The following is a 20,797-nucleotide window of genomic DNA, read 5'->3' on the forward strand; positions in this document are numbered from 1 at the left end:
TCAAATTATTGTGAGGAATTAAGAAAGAGTAACCCAGGAACCACAACAATGGTTAAGTGTGATTTCCAACAACAGTTGGGGCAACCAAAGTTTCAAAGGTTGTATGTTTGTTTAGGAGCTGCTAAGAAAGGCTTCAAAGTTGGGTGTAGGCCCATTATAGGTTTAGATGGGTGCTTTTTGAAGAGTGTTTATGCAGGGTAACTGTTAACTGTTATGGGTATAGATGCCAATAATGAAACCTGGGTAATTGCATATGCAGTTGTGGATCAGAGTGCAAGGGTTCCTGGATTTGGTTTTTGGAGCTATTGGTTAAGGATTGTGAAATTGTTAATCAATTTGGCTTCACAAACAAAAAGATTTACTGCCTGCATTTGAGCAAGTGGTCCCTAATTGTGACCACAAGTTATGTGCAAGACACATGTTTTTCAACTATAGGATATTGTTCAAAGCAAAAAGCCTGAGAGACAAGTTTTGGGAAGCATCATATGCGACCACTGTCCCCCACTTTACAAGGGCCATGGAAGACCTGAAAAACCTATCCAAGGATGCATATGAATGGCTAACCACTCCAGATAAACCTCCAATACATTGGTCCAAATCACACTTCAATACTCATTTGAAGTGTGACATGTTGTTGAATAATCTGTGCGATTATTTCAATGCTACCATATTGGAATGTAGGGATAGACCAATTCTTACAATGTTTGAGTATATTAGATGTAGTTGATGAGGAGAATACAAGGAAGAAGGGAAAAAATGTTGAAATGGAACATGCCTATCTACCCAAGAATATTTAAGAAGGTGAAGGGAAATAAAGCCAAGGCAAGTGCTTGTGTGGCAATGTGGTCAGGTGGAGGTAAATTCCAAGTGTGAGGTGGTGGCCATGCATAATATATTGTGGACTTGGAATTAAGGACTTGTTCTTGTAGAGCTTGGGATTTGTAGGGATGACCTTGTGTTCATGCTATTGCAGCCATAAATTATAAAAGGGGTCTTAATGTCATGGATTTTGTGGATGACTGCTATTCGATAACAATTTACTTGAAGACATATGATAATCTCATACTGCCTATGAATGGGATAATGTGTGGGATAAGAGTGACTTTCTATCATGTCTTCCTCCGTCTTACTCTAAACAGCCTGGAAGGCCAAGAAAATGTAGAAACAAAGAAGAAGGAAAGCACAAGGGCAAAATGAAGATGAGAGCGTCAAGCAACCAAGTTGAAACTGCATTGTCTCACATTCCCAACACACAGGACTTTCTCAAATGTGGGCAATGTGGGAAAAAGAGACACAATAAGAGGACTTATCATAGGAATCTTCCCCCAAACACCAAACTGCAACTAAGAGGAAGAAGGGTATTGAAAATACCTAGGTATAGCAACTCAATATTGTTCAATTCTATCCCTTAATAACCCTAAGCTTTTGTTGCTAACTGACAAGAATTTTTATGTTGTAGACCACTATTAATCCATCTGAAGCAGCCACTCCAGCTGGTCCAAGCACCATAAAGAAAAGATCTAAGCCTCCAAGGCGTGTGCAAAAAGGGAAGCCTCTAGTAAGTAACTTTGCGTTGTCATGGTTATTATCACTTTTCTTAAATTTTCAAATAAAAGGTTAACATCCTAAACATTTTTCAGCCAAAACCAAGTAAGAAATGACATGCCACTTCTGAAGCACAACCATCCTCAACTTCATGTCCTCATGCCTTCATGCATCAACTTCTGTTTCAACTGTAGGATCAAATGTTGTAGATTGAAGCTGACTGAAAAAGGAATTTGATTACTCGCCTTTTTTTGTTAGACTGGCAGTTTGTGATTAGGAGGTTTTTGTTTTTGATAAATTGATCATGTATAACTTAAGTACTAACCTTTTTTTATGGATGTCATGGCATTCACATAAGCCTCAACCACTGTGAATGCAAATACATCCACTAAAACTGCCATTTTGGAATAAATTTGAATGGACATGAAATATGTAAGATATGCAATGTTATTATCTAGCTATTTTGAGCCCATTTTGAATGCAGAATTTTCTGAGTTTTTGGGTTGGCACTTTACTTCATTATTTTGGCCATTCACTTTATTGTTCCAGGTGCATCCATTTTCTAACTTCCCTGCTACATTGTTTTTGGCATTCCTTTGCATAATTTGACTAGCACTTGGGAAGCATCATTGGCCATTTACTTGATTGATTTGGGCTAATTTTCTAACTTTTATTTACATTGTTTTTGACATTCTTTTGCATAATTTCACAACCACATAGATTTAGATGGCCATTCACTTCATTTGCATACTCTTTATGATGGCCATTCACTTCATTTAGATATAATTCGCTACATATTTTGTCATTCCATTCACTTCATCAAGTTACAAAAAGTCAGCAATTAAACCCTTAACCCTTACCCCTAACCCTTAACCTTAACCCTTACATAACAATTAAACCATTACAAAATGCCACTAACAACCCAACACTTACAGAATCTCACAAACAACCCATAAACAATTCATTCAATGGCAGAAGCTAATTCCAAGCTCCTCTTTTTGTTCACTCCACATTCACACATCCTTCCCAAAATGATGTTTGCAAATAGAACCCACGAAGCCACCAACAACACCCAAACTACCTTTTCTCTTTCTCTTGCCTTTGCCACGGATTTCTCCAGCTGAATCCGTGATTTTAGAAGCACAGGAATCACTACCTTTGACCGTTCACACATGGCCGGATCAAACCATGCCCAGAATTGACAACCCTTATTCTTAGTCCCACGTACCTTTGCTGCACACATGGAAAATCGCCTCCCAAGATTCGAATATGTCCAAGAGGTTCGAATTGTAGCAGTCTTTCTGCACCAACACATCGGCGCCTCTTCATCCAATCCAACTAGCCAATCGGATCTTCTTCGTCAGTTTTCTCTCCACTTTTTTCCTTTCTCCTTTTTATCTTTGCTCTCCAAAACACGAACAAACCTCTCCTTTATGTCTCTCTCAGTATCTCTCGAAAACTCAGAAATTGAGTTTCTTTGATTTTTCCATGCCTTGGGTATTCGAAGCACGCCTTGGAAGTCAAACCTTTGGTTTTTTTTTCCAAAATTGCCCTTCGTCTCGGCTTTTTCTAACTGCTGTTTGGTTATAAGGTGGGTCCCACAATTGCCACGTCAGCATTTAACGTCTGACTTTGACGGTCAATGTAACGGTAGGTGTAAATTGGTGAAACTTCGAAATGTCGGGTATGAAATTGATTTAAATGAAACCTTGGGGCCCATTTCGATACTGACACTAAACCTCAGGAAATAAAGTGTAGTTAATCCTAAACATAAATATGGAATTATGGCCTAATAACAACATAATTGACAGCTAACCAATTCCTATCATTAGTAGGATTAATTATTCTAACTGAAATACTATTCTAACTCCCTAATACTCCCCCGCAAATTGAGCACGGACAACATAGCAAGATTTGAGTGAAGAAACTACATGGTGACGGAGATGGCGGCAACAGTCAAATGTAGTAGTCCAGTAAGGGAAGAAGAACTCCATAGGTGCAACAAGGCTTGATAGAAACAAAGTAACAGAAAAATAAAAATAACGCCCTTTGAAAGGCAACAAGTGAAGGAGCGCATGGGCTTATGGAAGGAAAGAATAAAATGACGGGCTGACATAAAAGTCCGATATACCTAGGAAACAACTCTAGGCACCTGAGAAACATAACTCTACCTAGGAATCACCCTCTAGGTAGGATAAAGAGCATGCGTTAAGTGGGAAAATAAAAGGATGGGGGAAGTGAAACCTATCATCAGGTGGGAAAGGCCAAAAAGTGGTGCACAAAGAGAGAGAGAAACAAATTTTAAAAGTAAAGGGATGGGGAAGAATAAAACCACAAAAAAAACAAACACCTGCCATAACGCATAGATAAAAAAGAGGAAAAAAACCATGCGAGAGTCTCACGGTGAGACAAACAAAAGACAAGGAGCGTGAGCAAGACAGGCCCTTGAGACAAGTGCAGAAATAAATTAGGTTTTTTTTTAAATAAATTAAATATTAGAAAATGAGGACAAAACCCAGCACGTGGAAAGCATAGAAATATGGAGCTCAAGAAAGAGAGCCAAGCGCAGGGATATTAGTGGTGTGCAAAGTAAAAGAAGAAGATTACAAAGATAAAAGTGAGAAAGGTTAAAAAGGGAAAAGAGAGAAAAGAGAACTCTTTGATAGGGAGGGAGAGAGTCTCTCAAATAAACAGAGAAATATGGCTCAAAACAAAGAAAGTTGAGGGAGATTTCAAGAGAAGAAGGGAAACCAATGATAGAGAGGTATGGTCTTCGAGGGAAAATAAACAAAAAGAGGGAGCTTGTGAGAACAAGAAGCTCAAGAGGGTAAGGAAAAGTTTGATGCTCGGTTTCAGCAGAGAGAAGTGGCCCCATATTGATGGATAACAAGGGGTTGGCGAGCCAAAAGAGGGTTAGGCAACGGCTGTGCAAGAGAATAACAATGGCAGGATAGCACAGCATGAGAGAGATAAAGGCCGGTGAGGAAACTCACGGAGGAAACAGAAATCTAGCCATCATGGCCAACGAAGATAAATGGAGCTGTGTTAGGTTGCCTTGAGATAGCTCCACAATGAAGATGGTGCAGCAGAGACACAAAAATAACGGGCTAACAGAAGAAAAGGTTACAGTCGTAAAAGAGAGGTGTGGCTATAGCTAAGGTGGAAAGAAAAAATATATTCATCAGAAGCTCCACGACCAGCCAAATTTTCTCCTCCAAAACCGCCACCAAATGCCTCCATTCTTGGCGGCACTAGTCCCGTTAGAACCGTCTCACTTCCCTCTTCGATTCCCAACTGGTCCCAGCCTTGATTCGCCATCGTGGTGGCCGAAATCAGCCACGAAACAATTGGTGTTATAGAGTTTTTTTGTAAACTTTCGGGAGCTCATTCGGAGGCCTCCGGCCACCAAATCTTTCGAATTTTATATGATTTTATATCCTTTCAACATGTTCTATCTGCTGGTTGTGTTAGTTTTGAGAAATTTCTGCATTTAATTGGTTGATTAAGCGATTGAAGTTTTGGCCAGTTTCGATCTCTGATTCCGGCCACTTCCATCAACTTTTTGGGGTAGGTCCAAGAACAAAAGTTGCTCCACTATATGTGGTGATCATGTACGTATAAGTCTTAACTAGCAGTTTGGAGATTTTTCGATCGCCGGAATCACTTTGGACACTCACGAGCTACCAAAGCATGGGACACCTTTCGGCCTGACCTTAAGTCCTAAAATTATCTTCATGTCATCCCAAGCACGATGGTATGCTCGGATATGAATTTGGTTACCGTTCGATTGTCGATCGAATATTGCATATTAAGCGTTATCCGGGTTCGATATGTTCGGGCCGTTGGATTGACTCCAATTAGATATATATTGATCTAGGCATTCCTAAGATTGTGTAGGAATTCACGGATCTTGAATCGGATCGCCGGATGTTCCAATTCAATTACTTAAAGTATGCGTTAAACGATAACCTCCAATCGTCCAATCACGAGCAATTCGGACCAAACTTGCAGGGTAGATTTAGAGGGGTGTGTTGAACCTATAGGAACTCCCGAATTTGTGATTGGAGGTCGCGGGCCCCGCGGGTCCAATTGACCAAGTTTAGGCGGTTTGACCCCTCGGTTGACCGTGAGTCTTTTGAGGTATTTATATCATTTGAGAAGTATTAGAATGACCATGCAGACGAGTCCTCACTGAAAATTTAGTTATTCGGATCATGTTATGGATTTATATAATTATGAGAAGAGTATATATAGTTATATATAGATTGCTAAATTGTGCATAGTTCTATTATTTATATTTTAAAGTGTATTATAGTAATTGATAATATATTTGAATGTTATTCTCAATGCTTGGAGATTATACATTATTGGAACTAATGGAATCTCTAGGAGTAGTGATTATTTATTTATTCCCTTATTCATTTACTTATTTAGTTATTTATTGCTATGAAGATTATAATTACAGTATTGGAATGGTTGGATAATCGGAGTTTGACATGATTAACAAACTAATTAGCTATTTAAGTTCATGTCTATATTTAATACATATACTCAATAGCTGAAAATGGATTTGTTGAATAAAGGGAAAGTTTGTGATAAGTTTTGGATATGGCTTTTCAAACCCATCTCAGGAGTCCCCCCCTCCCCCCCCCCCCTATTGCCCTTGAAATAGATTTGTCATTTATGACATGCCCCATGAGTTTCGGGACGCCTGAACTGTGTAGTTTGAAGATATGCGTTCTCGGGCCTACTACATGTCCCTCGAGTTCTGCGAGGAATGAGGCCCAGGCTAACTAATGGCCCCTTCAGGCCTACGAGGAATGCGGCTCGGGTTAACTTTGTGTTTCCGAAGCCTGCGAGGAATGCAACTCGGTTAACTTTGTGTTTCCGAGGCCTGCAAGAATGGAATTCACGGACTAATATTGGAATTGATAGATTATTATTGGAATTGACGGAATATTATTAGAATTAACGAAAAATTATTGGAATTGACGGAATGTTATCGGAATTGATGGAATATTAAAGGAATTGACGAAATATGGATAGGGGTATGTCCAGGTGGAAAGAATCTCAAGAGACAAAACCTAATCCTATTTAAAATAGGACTAACATAAAAGCACTTAAGTGAAAATAACTCCAACTAGGAATCCTATAATGAATGCATGATTATGTCATGATTATGCATGATTTTTTCCCTTCAAAAAATAACAATTTGGGTTTTGCCCGTACTCAAATCATTTTTTCTCCCAACCCTCCGGACTCAAATTTTAAGTCTGCAACTTAATTAAATTGTTTAAGAATGGTTTAAGTCTTTTTTTTTTTATGGATAACTTTTCTTCATTTAATCTTTTTAAATAACATCATAATTTAATTTTTTGAACAATTTGACCTAAAAAAAATTGAAATTCCATAAATTTAATTTTATTCCAAAAGTAAACACACAACATAAAAAAAACACACACAACATAATTGAAACACAAAATGAGGATTGAAACAATTGTCGACCTCATTCACCATCTCCAAAGCTCCTCCAAAGGTGATTGATCAAATCATGTCGGAGACTCTGATGCACATGTGGAGATTGAACTCTATTATGACGAATCATGTAATCAGAGAGAGTCTGCCTATCTTGGTGGTACTCATATGTAATGCTTGGCTCCAGCTCATATTGTCTTGCTTTGGCCCTCATGGATCGTTGTGAACACATATCCTCATCATCAAATTCCTCTTCAACATATTCATACTCATCCTCCACAATCATGTTATGCAAAATTATACACATCATCATGATTGAATAGAGGTTATCCCTGCACCACATACGTGTAGGGCCCCGAACAATAGCCCATCGAGCCTGTAATATTCCAAATGCTCTTTCAACATCCTTCCTGTATGCTTCTTGCATTCGTGCAAAAAGCCTCTTCTTTGGGTTATCAGGAGAAGATATGGTCTTCACTAAAGTAGCCCAACAGGAGTAGATCCCATCTGCCAAATAGTAGCCAAATGGTATTGATTTCCATTGACAATATATTCAACATGAGGAGCCACTCCATGTACCACATCATTGAACAATGGAGAACGAGCTAAAATGTTGATATAATTGTTGGATCCAGGGGCTCCAAAAAAGGCATGCCATATCCATGTGTTGTACGAGGCCACGGCCTCTAGCACAATAGTGGGTTTTTTTTTGTGACCGGTAAACTGGCCTGCCCAAGAAGATGGGCAATTCTTCCATTCCCAATGCATGTACTCAAGACTTCTTAACATGCCTGGGAAGCCTCGACTGCTTGCCTTGTGCAATAGCTTGTAAAGGTCAGCTGGATTTGGAGACCTGAGGTACCATTGGCCATACACAGCTTCAACAGTGCAACAAAACTTACGGAGTGACTCAAGAGCTGTGCTTTCACCCAATCTACAGTACTTGTCGGTCGCGTCAGCTGAGCATCCTCATGCGAGCATATGAAAGACAGCGGTTAACTTTTGCTCAGGGGATAGCCCTTGTCGACCGAGCCCGTCTTTTTTTTGGCGAAAGTATGGCTCGTGGTTGACAACATCATTCAAGATGCGGTAAAACAACTCTTTCCCCATTCGGAACCGCCTATGAAAGTCCGTAGTATTAAAATGTGGCCTTTCAACAAAGTAGTCGAACATAGATTGCGATGACGATCTTCCCTCTCACGGTTCTTATACACACGACCGATTGCCGACCCACCATGTTTGGTGGCTTCATTCTCCAGTGAAGTATGGTGGACAATGGCTTCTAAATCATCTAAATCATCATCAAACATAAAGGAAAATATGGCCTTGCCACGGTTATCCATTGAAAACTTCAAATGATATGAAAAGCATTGGAATGAAGAAGATGATGTGCTTGAAATGATATCAAAAGTATGAGAATAAAAGAGTTGATGAAATTTACAAAGGAAAAATAAATTGAGAAATAGAAAAAATATTTTTAGTAGATTAATTGAGAAATGAGGGAGTATTTATAGAGTTTGGAGTGAGTTTTGGGGTTGGATCTTATTTGGATTAATTTAAAATATTATTTTGACTATTGGATCTTTTTTTTTACCCTTAAAATAGCTTAGATTTAATCTAGATCGTTAATTTAAAGTTACTATTAGAATTTTAAATATATATAAATATTTGAATTGCAACGCCACTTTGAGTTGGAATAAAGCCAGCATGTGGGCCTAGTCTCTTTTTAAAGATACTATTACATTTATAAATAAATAAATAAAAAAGGAGCTGTTGGAATTGCAACGGCTCTCTCACCAGGAGCTGACACGTGGCATGGGCAGCAGACAAACTCATCAGAGCTGGTCCCAGCGCGGGTCCCAATATTTTTCCCATGCATATGGGCTATGCCACCTTAGCGCGGGCTCCACTAAATAGTTTTGGGTCCAGGCTAAATGTGGACTGGTATTTGGGTCCAAATTTAGGTTTTCTCAAATTTTGGGTTTTTCATTTTCTTGGGTTGGGAGAGATTTTGGGGGATATTTTGGGTTTAAGTCCTTGGTTGAAGATGGCCTTATGTTTACTGTTTCATTCTTCTTCTTCTTTTTTCCTCCTCGCTTTTTTTTTTTTTTCATGACATACTTCAATTGTTCTATGTTTCTATATTTAAATATGCTTCCTTTTTTTAAGTACAAATTTGAAACATTGGGACTTTATATTTTATTGTGTTTACTGTCAAATTTTATTTTTTTAATCTTTTCCAAATTTTTTATTTATTGAAATGCTCGTAAAAAAAATTAATATAATATAAACATACATTAAAATAAAATAAGTTAACAACAACAAAAATGAACGCGTAAAATAAATTACATCATAAAATAAAATAAAAAATACTTATAAAGTCCCCTATTGTGAGAAAGACAGTAATATTTCATCGGGGCTCTAAATGGAGTTCTATCCACCATATTTAGAGCCTCAACCATTACAGATGGCCTTATAGAACTCCGGATATAGAGCCCCTCATTGTGAAAAAGATACCTTTAGAGCCCGTAATATTTCATTAGAACTCCAAATGAGACTCTATCCACTATATTTAGAGCCTCAACGAGGATGGCCTTAGATAACCTGATAAGATAAACAACGCCATCCACCATACGAAGTGGTGGCCTTAGATGAGGTTTGTAATTTAAATCACCATCTTTTTCAATCCACAACATGATGAAAGAGTTGAAGGCATAGAAACAAACAACGAGGTCCAAATAACAAAATGCATCACACTCAAATAGGGACAGTGGGACTTTTTTGGTAGGTGCTTACAGGAAAAATGGTTAAAAAGAGGTCAAGTGGGGATGGGGATGGGGCTCTATATTCTTTATATTTTTTATTTTGTGTGTCTCCTTGAGCCCCTCATGACAGTGGCAGAAAAATTCTCCACCACTTCGTATTTTAGCTGCATGTAGGCTTCCCAAGAGATAGAAGAGAAGTTCACTTGGGGGCCCTGCAGGCCCTTATACCCAAGCAAGTTCAAGGCTTCCTCCCTTTAATTTTTTTTTTTTTTTTTTTTTAAGAAAAGAGATATATATTATTGCTCTCTATTTTGCCACATGGTAGGAAAGTCCCCACCTAAGTTTTTCTCTTTCGTGTTTATCTCCTAGCATGTAGGATATATATATATATCAGTAGTGAAAAAAATGCTCATGTCCTCTGAACAATTGTGCCAAAAATTAACGGGCTGGAAGAAGTAGAGAGAGATGGATTTTTTGAGTTGTGTACTATTATGTCTTATGGTTGCCTGGATCGTAATCCAAGCCCTCCAATATTCATTTGCAAGAAGAATTCCCACAAACCTTCCACCTGGACCAAAGCCATTTCCTTTGATTGGAAATCTCCTAGAGCTTGGAAACAAACCCCACATCTCTCTAACCAAGCTTTCAAAACGCTATGGCCCCATTATGACTTTACAACTCGGCCAAATAACAACAGTTGTAGTTTCTTCATCCATCGTCGCCAAACAAGTCCTCCGAACCTATGACCGATTCTTTTGCAACCGAACGAACGCAGATGCACTCCAAGCCTGCAGCCATGCCAAGCACGGCATGCCCTTCATACCTGTTTCAGCTAAATGGAGAAACCTTCGCAGAATATGCAACTCCCAATTGTTCGCCACCAAAGTTCTCGACGCCAACCAGGCCAACCGTCACCTAAAAGTGCAAGAGCTCATAGCTGATGTCAGCGAAAGCGTGGTAAAAGGTAAGGCAATTGAAGTTGGAAGGGCTGCTTTCATAACTACCCTCAATTTGCTGTCACGTACTGTCTTCTCTGTGGATCTAGCGGACCCGAAAAGTGAGACGGCTAGAGAGTTCAAGGAGTTGGTGTGGGGTATCATGGAAGAGGTCGGGAAACCAAACCTGGCTGACTATTTTCCTGTGCTTAAGAAGATTGATCCCATGGGGATACGGCGCCGTTTGACCAAGCACTTCCGGAAGATGATTGACCTCTTTGACAGCTTGATCTTCCAAAGGTTGGAAACAAGAAAATCACATGATTATGTCACAGCCAATGATATGTTGGATACTCTTATAAACATGAGTGAAGAGAAAAATGAGGATATGGACATTCCTGAAACTCATCATTTGTTTCTGGTTAGTTATGGATATAGCTTTCCTACATATACTAATTGCTAATTAGAGTGTATCTTTTTGTGATTATTAAGGTTGTTTTTGGTTTTGTTTATACCATCTAAACTGACTTAAAGACGGTTGAGATAGTACACGTAGTTTTATTAGTTCATTATTATACATATATGCTAGCTCCGATTAATTTTCTGACTAAGTAATCAGCCATTTGGTGAATAATATAGGATTTATTTGTTGCGGCCACAGAAACAACCTCAGCCACATTGGAATGGGCAATGGCTGAGCTACTATGCAACCCTGAAAAACTGTCAAAAGCTCAAGAGGAGCTAGAACAAGTCATTGGGAAAGGGAAACCAGTTGAGGAAACAGACATTGCTCGACTTCCTTACTTACAAGCAATAATCAGAGAGACCTTTCGGCTGCACCCAGCTCTTCCATTTCTTGTCCCCCGCAAAGCCGAAGCAGACCTAGAAATCTGCGGGTATTTTGTACCCAAGGGTGCGCAAGTGTTGGTCAATGCATGGGCCATAGGCAGAGACCCTGGCATTTGGGACAACCCAGCCTCATTTATCCCAGAGAGGTTCTTGGGATTGGATATGGATGTCACTGGCGGAAGCTTTGAGCTTATCCCGTTTGGTGGTGGGAGGAGAATATGTCCTGGCTTGCCCTTGGCAATGAGAATGTTGAACTTGATGTTGGGTTCACTTCTTAACTCGTTCCATAATTGGAAGCTTGAAGATGGAGTTGTACCAGAAAACATGATCATGGAAGAGAAGTTTGGCATCACTTTGCAAATGGCTCAGCCTCTGAGAGCTGCTGCCATGGCCGTGCCATAAAATATCCTACTAGCTATTTGTTTTTACCTAAGTTAATATGTTGTGAAATTGAATGAAAACTATTCATGCCATGGAATAAAAACTATTCGTGCCATGGATACTCTCACAAGTTCCTCCAAATAGGTTGTGTCCATTTTTCTTGCCATGGAATAAAAATTGCATATTTAACTTTCAGTTGTCCATTTTTTCTTCTGCTCATCTGGAATAGATTTTGTTTACCTCAACGTTGTTTAACTTCTAGTTTCAGGTTTTCTTTCTCGTGTAGGCATATTCATTTTATTATAATAGATTACAAAACCCAATCTGATTTTAAACAATAAAATTATTGCCAATAATGAACCATTTGTTTGAAAGAAGAAAATTATTGGCAATAATTAATAGTTTTAGGTGGGTCGAGATGACATATGGGAGAAGAAAATAATGGAAGCAAACAACAAAGTAAGATCCATTTGTTAATCAAAGAGTTTTTTGCTGTTCACAGTCGCTTAAGGCAACTGAGAAATCAAACTCTCGCTTTATTTGAAAAACTTCAAATTTTTCGCTTTCGTACCAACCAGAGATTATAATAGTGAAACCTTTCCAACAATAAAATCAAGCGAAGAACAATTCCAACCATTGCATTTCTTGCTAAAATATAAAACATAATATGAGAATATTTGTTTGTGGGAATTTTTTGTATTCTTCTCTTTATAGGAGGTCATATTTATAATACAACGGAACTTTAATGGGCAAGTAAATAATAAATTCATATTTCTATTTACAGTAGGAAATCAGAAATTAAAGTAAATCAATTACAATTATAATAAGAATTCTTTGTGTGAAAGGAAAGTAAGTCAGTGGTCCACAAGTCACGCCAACACTCCTCCTCACGTTGGTGCATAAATGTCGTCAATACCCAACTGATCTAATGAATTTGTGGAATGCTTTACTGGAAATCGCCTTTGTCAAAATATCTGCCAATTGATCCTCCAACTTTACGAAAGGAAACTGAATCACTTTAGCTTCAAGCTTTTATTTGATATAGTGTTGATCTATCTCAACATGTTTGGTGCAATCATGTTGAACTGGATTCTGTGTAATAGCTATTGCAGCCTTGTTGTCACAAAAGAGATTCATTACAGATGTAGGTCTATACCCAAGTTCAATAAGCAACCTCTTTAACCAAATGAGTTCGCAAATTCATTTGGTCATACCTCTAAACTCGACTTCTGCACTAGATAAGGCGACCACCTTCTGTTTCTTGCTCCTCTATGTAACCAAATTACCTCCCACGAATGTGAAGTAACCGGATGTGGATTTCCAATATGTTATACCTCCTGCCCAATCTGCATCTGTGTAACCATCAATATTCAGATGACCATATTTTTAGAACATAAGTCCTTTTCCGGGTGCAGACTTCAAATATCTAAGTATCTGAAGAACTGCATTCATGTGGTCTTCACTCGGAGAATGCATAAATTGACTGATGACGCTTACCACATAAGCAATGTCAGGCCAAGTATGAGATAAGTAGATCAATCGTCCCACTAACCTTTGATATCTTTCTTTGTTAGTTGGAACTTGATCTGGGTATTTTCCAATATGATAATTCTAAACAATAGGAATGTCTACAGGTTTGCAATCTAGCATTCATGTGTCTATCAACAAGTCCAAGATATATTTTCTTCGAGAGAGAAATATGCCTTGTTGTGATCGGGCCACCTCAATCTCCAAGAAATATTTGAGTCCACCTAGATTCTTCATCTCAAATCCAATAGCCAAATAGTCTTGTAGCTGAGCTATTTCATGTTTATCATTCCCAGTAATAATCATGTCGTCAACATGAATTATTAAAGTTGTTACCTTCCCTTTCTGATGTTTCAAGAATAGAGTATGATCTGAGTTACTCTGTCGGAAACCATTGTTCTTCATTGCCATGGGGAACCGTCCAAACCATGCATGTGGTGACTGTTTCAGTCCATACAACGCCTTGCGTAATTTGCTTACTGTTCCAGTCTGAGTAGTATTATATTCATGAGGAATGTCCATATACACCTCTTTCGTGAGTTCTCCATGTAGGAAAGCATTCTTTACATCAAACTGGTATAGTGGCCAGTCCAAATTAGTTGTGAGGGATAGCAAGACTCTGACTGTGTTCAATTTTGCAAATGGTGCAAAAATTTCTTCATAATCTACACCATAAGTCTATGTGTACCCTTTCGCAACAAGTCTTGCCTTCTATCTCTCGATAGATCCATCAACGTTGTGTTTTATGGTAAACACCCATCTACATCCGATAGTCTTTTTTTCTTGTGCTAAAGTTTCATGTGTCCAAGTTTGATTCTTCTCAAGAGCTTTCATCTCTTCCTTTATAGCTTGAACCCACTTAGGATCTTTCAATGCTTCAGCAACCTTGGTTGGGATATGAATAGCAGACAACTGATGCACAAAGGCCTTGAGTGGTTCAGACAACTTCTTAGTGGATACATGATGTGCAATTGGATACTTTGATGTCTTGCCAATATCAGGTGAATAACAGTTTGGTGGCTTCCCACGATTTTTCCTGAAAGGTAATTGGTATCTAATAGATTTATCCTCTAAATTCACAAGTGTAGTAGGAGTAACAAATTTTAGCTGATAGTGCTGCTACGGTTGGTGGCTAACTCGCTTAGGATGCTAGCTAGATTGATTAGTAGATTAGAGGTCTTCCGTCTAGCCTTTTGCTCCTTATCTCAAACATAGCACAACATGTAAGGAAAGTGTTGTTTTATTTATGATTTATATTTATTATATAAAATAATTTATATTTATATTTATATATAAGTTACCTCAAGGATATTCTCAGGATATTGGTCCATTAGTACTGTTGAGTTAGAAGGGGGGTCTTCAACTCATTGTTCTGTATTGTCTGTAGGTGTGGGACTCATATTAGAAACATCTTCTCATGGATCAGGCGTGTCAGGCGGATCACTGTGAATGGGGGATTGATCACTTTTCAGCAGATAGCGATCTCGTGCTCCAGAATTGGATGATGGGTCATGAAAGAACATCTCATATTCCAGAAAGGTCACATCCAAAGTGACATAGGTACTTCGAATATGAGGGTGATAACATCGGTAGTCTTTCTGATGAGTGGCATAACCCACAAAAACACAACGAAGCGCACAGGGATCAAATTTGTTACGTTGATTTTTGTGAAGATGAGCGAAGGCAAAGATTTGGGGTATGAGTACTAAAACAGAGAGCAGGGGGCCGTGTTGCGCAAGCACTTGTAAGAGAGTTTTAAAGTTCAATACACTAGAAGTCATAAGGATGATCATGTGAACTACGGTGACAATAGCATCATCCCAATTATGGCAAGGAACATGAGCATCAATCAGAAGTGCTCGGGCTATTTCAAGAAGATGTTGATTCTTTTATTCAACAACACCATTTTGTTGTGGTGTCTGAGGACAAGTCGTCTCATGGATAATTTCATGTTGTTAGAAGTAAGCCTGAAAGTCATGATTGACAAATTCTCCATCATTATCTAAGCGAAGAATCTGTATTTGATCATTGAACTAAGTTTTTATTTGTTTGTGGAAGAACTGAAAACGAAAAAACACTTCGTTTTTATTCTTCAGCAAATAAAGCTGTCATCTGTGTACAATCATCTACGAATATGACAAACCACCGAACGCCAAATTGAGCAGTGATAGGTGAAGGTCCCCAAACATCATAGTGAATTAATGTAAACAGAGTAGTACACTTGTTCGTACTCAACAGATAGGGCACATGGTGACTCTTGGCCAAAATACAAGTGTCACATGTGAAGTCAGAGTCCTTGAAACCTGAGAATAAATTTGGTATAAGATGCTTCATATAACTAAAAGACGGATGTCCCAATCGACGATGCCACAACAAGATTTGCTTTTGTTTGCTATCAAAGGGATGCGTCACACTGTTAGCCATGCCGGGACTAAAGTTATCTACTTAATATATCCCCTCTCTCTTAGTACCACGACCAAGAATCTCCTTATTGTGATATTTTGAAGCAAATAAAAACTCAGGTAAATGAATACACAACAATTCAACTATTCAGTAAGCTGACTAACAAACATCAATTTATTGGATAAGGATGGAACAAGTAAAGTATTAGACAGTGAGAGAAAGGATGAGAATGCAACAGTGCCAGCTCCTGTCATAGGATAAGTAACTCCATTGGCGTTAGCAATACAAGTTCGTCGGGGTTGTGTAGTATTCAGAAAATCATCAGGATCAAACGTCATATGATCAGTTGCACCAGAATCAATTATCTAGCTCATGGAATCACTCTTATCAGAAGTATGGAATCCATAACCAGTCTCATTACTGGTCGTATCGCGTTGTGTTCGATCTTTGAAAGTAGTCCACCATTTGGGGTAGCCATGCAATTTGAAACAAGTCTCACGAGTGTGTCTTGGATCACCACAATATGTGCAATCTCGTCCATGTGTCAGGGTCGTTAGTCTGGAAGTCATAATCAGTGCAGCGGAAGATGTATAGGATACGGGTTTAGAAGGAATCCGGATCAAGATCTGAGACTGAGTCGGGGCGTGAGTCAGAATCGAAGTCGGGATCTGGGTCTAAATTAGCGACAAATTCGGGGTTGGGGTCATCATCGGAGTAGGGGTCGAGGTCGTCGTCGTCGTAGTCCGAGTCTTCAAAATAGGATCCTAATTCAAGATTGGGTTCGGTGTCATCAAAATAGGATCATGATTCAGGATTGGGTTCAAGGTCAAAGTCTACATCTGTAGGAGCTGAGCCACCTGGGCACTCAATTCGGCTATGGTTGGTTGAGAATGAGAGAAAGAGTCTGTGGTGCTATCTCCATGAGGGTTGAAAAAAATCATCAACCTCCATAGCGGCGGCGAGGGTTTGAAATTAGAGTCAGCAATTCTAAGATCGTCGCTCTGATACCATGTTAAAATATGAAACCTAATATGAGAATATATATTTGTGAGAATTTTTTATATATTCTTCTCCTTGTAGGAGTTCATATTTAAAATACAACGGAACTTTAATGAGCAAGTAAATAATAAATTCATATTTCTATTTACAGTAGGAAATCATGAATTAAAGTAAATCAATTACAATTATAATAGGAATTCTTGGTGTGAAGAGAAAGTAAGTCAATGGTCCACAAATCACACCAATATTTCTCAGTAAAGATTACAGAACCAACTGATTCAATTCTCTACTTAAAACAAGCAAATCCTACTCACTTCCAAGGTTTATATATACACTTACATTTTGGCTGCGCCCAAACCACACTGCCATTTTTGTATTTACAAATTCACTAAGTTCTAAAACATTATACATTTATTGTCTTTTCATTAACAAAACTAGCAAAAATGTATAAATGCCCTCCTCCCAGAGTAGCATATTTTGTTGAAGTTTTCTTTTTATAAAATGTGTTATTCATGAAAAAGAGTGGTGAATTGTTTGCTATAGTTTTGTTAATAAGTGAATGAAAGAGAGCGCGGCGTGTAGTTTCTACTTGCGTTTCTTCCGGGCGAGGTCATAAGCCATGCCGATTCGAACAATTCTAGGAGCCCATCATCCTTAGAATTGGTTTCACTTTCATCATCATCATCAGCAATTGAGCTCTCCACTTCTTCCTTGTTATTAATATTTTGCTCTTCTTTTTTTTCAACCCCTGCCTTATTTGTTGCCTTCTGTAAAAGTACTTCCTTGTAAGTAGCACCCTTGGTAACACCTACGTGACGAGGAGACATAATATTACCCTTATCAATCTGATCACCACCTGCACATTTATTATTATTACTTGGGGTTAAGGGTTCTTTAGGCCCGTCTGCTTCATGAACAAAACCCGGTTCATTGTTGCGTTCAACTTTGCTGCTTGTATCAACCTTAATCTCCTTCTCCTTTGTACCCTTTGACATTCTCCAATAACTCAATAATGTAGCCACCACAAAATTCAGCAATGAAATAGCACGAACCAATGTCCAATCCAAAAACGAAACATGGCTGACGCAAGCGGGGATTTTGCTGACGACATTATCGAATTTTCCGGGTAGGGTTTCGGTGACCCTAACCAGATCATCGATCTTGTTAAACACAATGTGGGATGGAGGGTAGAATCTCTCGACCATGTCTTCAAGGGCTAAAATTCGATTGTCGATAAAGGAGAGGATTGCCATGGTGATCCATTGGTATTGCAAGGCATAGGCCAAGGGTCCGCCCAATGTAGCCACTCTGGCTGCAAATTTTACTATGAAGCCTAAGGGTCCACTGAAACCTTGGGCTATGGTGAAGGCTCTGTGAGATATCACTAAGATTGAAACCGCACATGTGTGCAACGGGCGCCGTCTTGCATTGATCATTTTGATTCCAATTGTTGATTCCTGAGAAATTTATTTATTCAGAGAAAAAAACATGACATAAAATTCCAAACCAAATGTGCTGAAAATTACAAAATTTAGATTAATTTAAAGTAATAAAGACTATCGCTTATATCAACAACATAAAATACAAAGTCTGAAAAATTGGTGAGAAGAGAAATTGTGTGAACCTGGGACGCCAAGGATACCCGGGAATCCATAATCTTGAAAAAGTGGTCAAGGATTTGGTCTCATATTTATGTCAAAGAGAAGTGTTGGGCTCTAAATTTGATGGCACCTGATAATAGTAAAAATCCAAAAAAATGTTTGGAAGGGCGCAGTTTCTTTTTCGGCGCACTGCCAGTTGGAAATGGACGGGTCCTAATGAATTCAGAGGGAGAGTACTCTGGGTTGCCGACACGTGTTAGTTACGTAAGCACCGTCCGAAGATTAGCAAGCACGGCGAGCTTTGATATAGGGCGCGCGTAACGGATCCTAGCCGTTGGTGGTTGAAACTTTTAAACTTATTAAAGCAAAGTATCCAATTCGATTCCTTTGATGGTTGAAAGCAAAAGCTGTGGACTGGGGAGGTGGTGTTGTCTTCATCACTTGTGTTCAACGGTGAAAATTCAATTGCACATCAAAATCAAGAAGCAGGTACATCATTTTGTTCTTTCATAAGTGGCATTAGAGAGTATTTCAAGCAAGTTGTGTGTTTTTTTTCTCATTCTCTCAACTGTTTAATTCTGAATTCAACTGATGCCGAAACGAGAAACTCTGCTTGGTAATAAATTTTTTTTTTTTTTTTAAGTTAAGAATAAAGGTTTGTGGTTATTCCTAGCTTAATCAGTACTTGGATGAATGCGTTGGACCATCTTATATGCTTTTCTTCATGGTCTTTGTTTCTCTTTGATTTAATTCAAGTTTCCCTCCATCTGTTGTTCATCATTATTATGGAATAATATGGATTACAACCAAGGTTGGTTTGTTATTTCTTTTTTCTTCTTTTTCTCCTTTTCTTATGCAATTTTGTAATTTTATTCTTGATGCCGTAATACTATTTGCAAATGTGTGTTTGTGATATCACCTACTTTTAAGTTTCAAACTGATGGCATTTCAGAACTTCCGAAGGGCCTTTTTTGTGGTTCTTTTAAAAAAAATTCTTTCTTTTTTTGGGATGTAATTTTTGGGATCTTATAAACCGACTGAATTACTTGATGCTTGCTTTGTACAGGCATACCTGGAGATGGAAGATGTTTGTTCCGGTCTGTGGTTCACGGTGCTTGTCTAAGAGCAGGGAAGCCATCTCCAAGCGACGCTCTTCAGAGAGAACTTGCAGATGAGCTTAGAGCGAAAGTACAAAATGAACTCAATTTTATACCACTTGTATTAAAATTTTCTCTTAAAATAACCCTGTACCTTTTTGTGTCAATTGTTCCTTTTTCTTTTACTTTTTCCAAAAAAATTGTTTCCTTTTATTTAGTCAGAGGATTTCCTACGTAAAACACTATGTGTATGAACAGGTAGCAGATGAGTTCATTAAAAGGAGGGCAGACACCGAATGGTAAACTTCAGAAGGATCCCCTTTTGCTCCATTTATATATAGTTGGTAGAATAGGCACCTAACTAAGAGACAGATTGTGCTTCTTATACTCATTTTCCAATCAACTACTTATATTTTTAATTCATTGGCAGGTTTCTTGAAGATGATTTTGAAACGTATGTTGTACAGATGCGACAACCGCACATTTGGGGAGGCGAACCTGAGTTGCTTATGTCCTCACATGTCCTAAAGTAATCCTCTGATCTTAACATCTTCCTTTTGTGGTTAGGGTTATATATTTATGTTGCTTAAGATTTAGAAGCACTTAGACTGCCAATGATCAAAAGGTTTATCTTATTATATAACTTTCCATTGCTAGGATGCCGATTACAGTTTATATGCGGGACAATGATTCTGGTAGCCTGAAAATCATAGCTGAATATGGTCAAGAGTACGGTAAGGATAACCCTATCCGTGTACTTTATCATGGTTATGGACACTACGATACAATGCGCGGTTCGGCTACTGGTGCACAGTCCAAGTTGTAAGATTTCTTGGTTCCCTACTATCTGTTTCCTGGCAAAATATGTTCTAGTTGTGTGTGGTTTCCTTCTCATCTTTTGGCGTCATTCATAGTTCTTGTTTTAGCCTCTTAATATCTCTAAATTCCAAAGATTTCCCTGAATTGATGAACAGACTAATGTATTTCTGGAATAATAGCTTGGTGTCTCATAACTTTTCCCTGTGGCTATTTGCAGGTACAAACAGAGATGAACAGAGATGCATTGGGCTGTAGCCTCTGTAGTCATATTCAGCATCTCGAATTGTATTCCTGTTCTTTGCTTATAGTAGCTACTGTTTCGAGAAATGGGCACTATCTGAAAACAAGATCCTCAAAAAATTTGTGTCTCACGCTTTGTTTATAGCATCTGCCCAGTTTAG

The 20,797-nt window shown here is 38.5% G+C and overlaps 3 protein-coding genes across 5 annotated transcripts; 2 read left to right on the forward strand and 1 right to left on the reverse strand.

Annotated features, from left to right (window-relative positions):
- On the forward strand, positions 9,817–12,145 carry LOC18791302 (geraniol 8-hydroxylase). Its single transcript, XM_007224546.2, has 2 exons — positions 9,817–11,141; positions 11,360–12,145. The coding sequence occupies exons 1-2, from the start codon at positions 10,251–10,253 to the stop codon at positions 11,969–11,971; spliced, it is 1,503 nt and encodes a 500-aa protein (XP_007224608.1). The 5' UTR covers positions 9,817–10,250; the 3' UTR covers positions 11,972–12,145.
- LOC18791013 lies at positions 17,132–18,315 on the reverse strand. The gene has a single exon (XM_020555960.1). The coding sequence runs from the start codon at positions 18,313–18,315 to the stop codon at positions 17,428–17,430; it is 888 nt and encodes a 295-aa protein (XP_020411549.1). The 3' UTR covers positions 17,132–17,427.
- On the forward strand, positions 18,904–20,756 carry LOC109949994 (OTU domain-containing protein At3g57810-like). 3 transcript variants are annotated; one of them, XM_020567293.1, is made up of 6 exons: positions 18,904–19,291; positions 19,547–19,698; positions 19,836–19,876; positions 20,008–20,106; positions 20,235–20,399; positions 20,614–20,756. In XM_020567293.1, the coding sequence occupies exons 1-6, from the start codon at positions 19,276–19,278 to the stop codon at positions 20,627–20,629; spliced, it is 489 nt and encodes a 162-aa protein (XP_020422882.1). In that variant the 5' UTR covers positions 18,904–19,275; the 3' UTR covers positions 20,630–20,756. The 3 variants fall into 3 exon arrangements, with proteins under 3 accessions (XP_020422882.1, XP_020422875.1, XP_020422887.1); XM_020567286.1 differs by having other exon boundaries at positions 18,904–19,096; XM_020567298.1 differs by having other exon boundaries at positions 18,904–19,096; positions 19,547–19,668.

This window comes from Prunus persica, chromosome G1, assembly GCF_000346465.2.
Source record: "Prunus persica cultivar Lovell chromosome G1, Prunus_persica_NCBIv2, whole genome shotgun sequence".
Taxonomy (NCBI): domain Eukaryota; kingdom Viridiplantae; phylum Streptophyta; class Magnoliopsida; order Rosales; family Rosaceae; genus Prunus; species Prunus persica.

Coding starts and splice junctions, on each gene's coding strand:
- LOC18791302 (XM_007224546.2), top strand. CDS start 10,251: ATGGATTTTTTGAGTTGTGTACTATTATGTCTTATGGTTGCCTGGATC. Junction 11,142..11,359: donor AAACTCATCATTTGTTTCTG/GTTAGTTATGGA, acceptor TGAATAATATAG/GATTTATTTGTTGCGGCCAC.
- LOC18791013 (XM_020555960.1), bottom strand. CDS start 18,315: ATGATCAATGCAAGACGGCGCCCGTTGCACACATGTGCGGTTTCAATC.
- LOC109949994 (XM_020567286.1), top strand. CDS start 19,072: ATGCCGAAACGAGAAACTCTGCTTG. Junction 19,877..20,007: donor AGGAGGGCAGACACCGAATG/GTAAACTTCAGA, acceptor ATTCATTGGCAG/GTTTCTTGAAGATGATTTTG. Junction 20,107..20,234: donor ATGTCCTCACATGTCCTAAA/GTAATCCTCTGA, acceptor TTCCATTGCTAG/GATGCCGATTACAGTTTATA.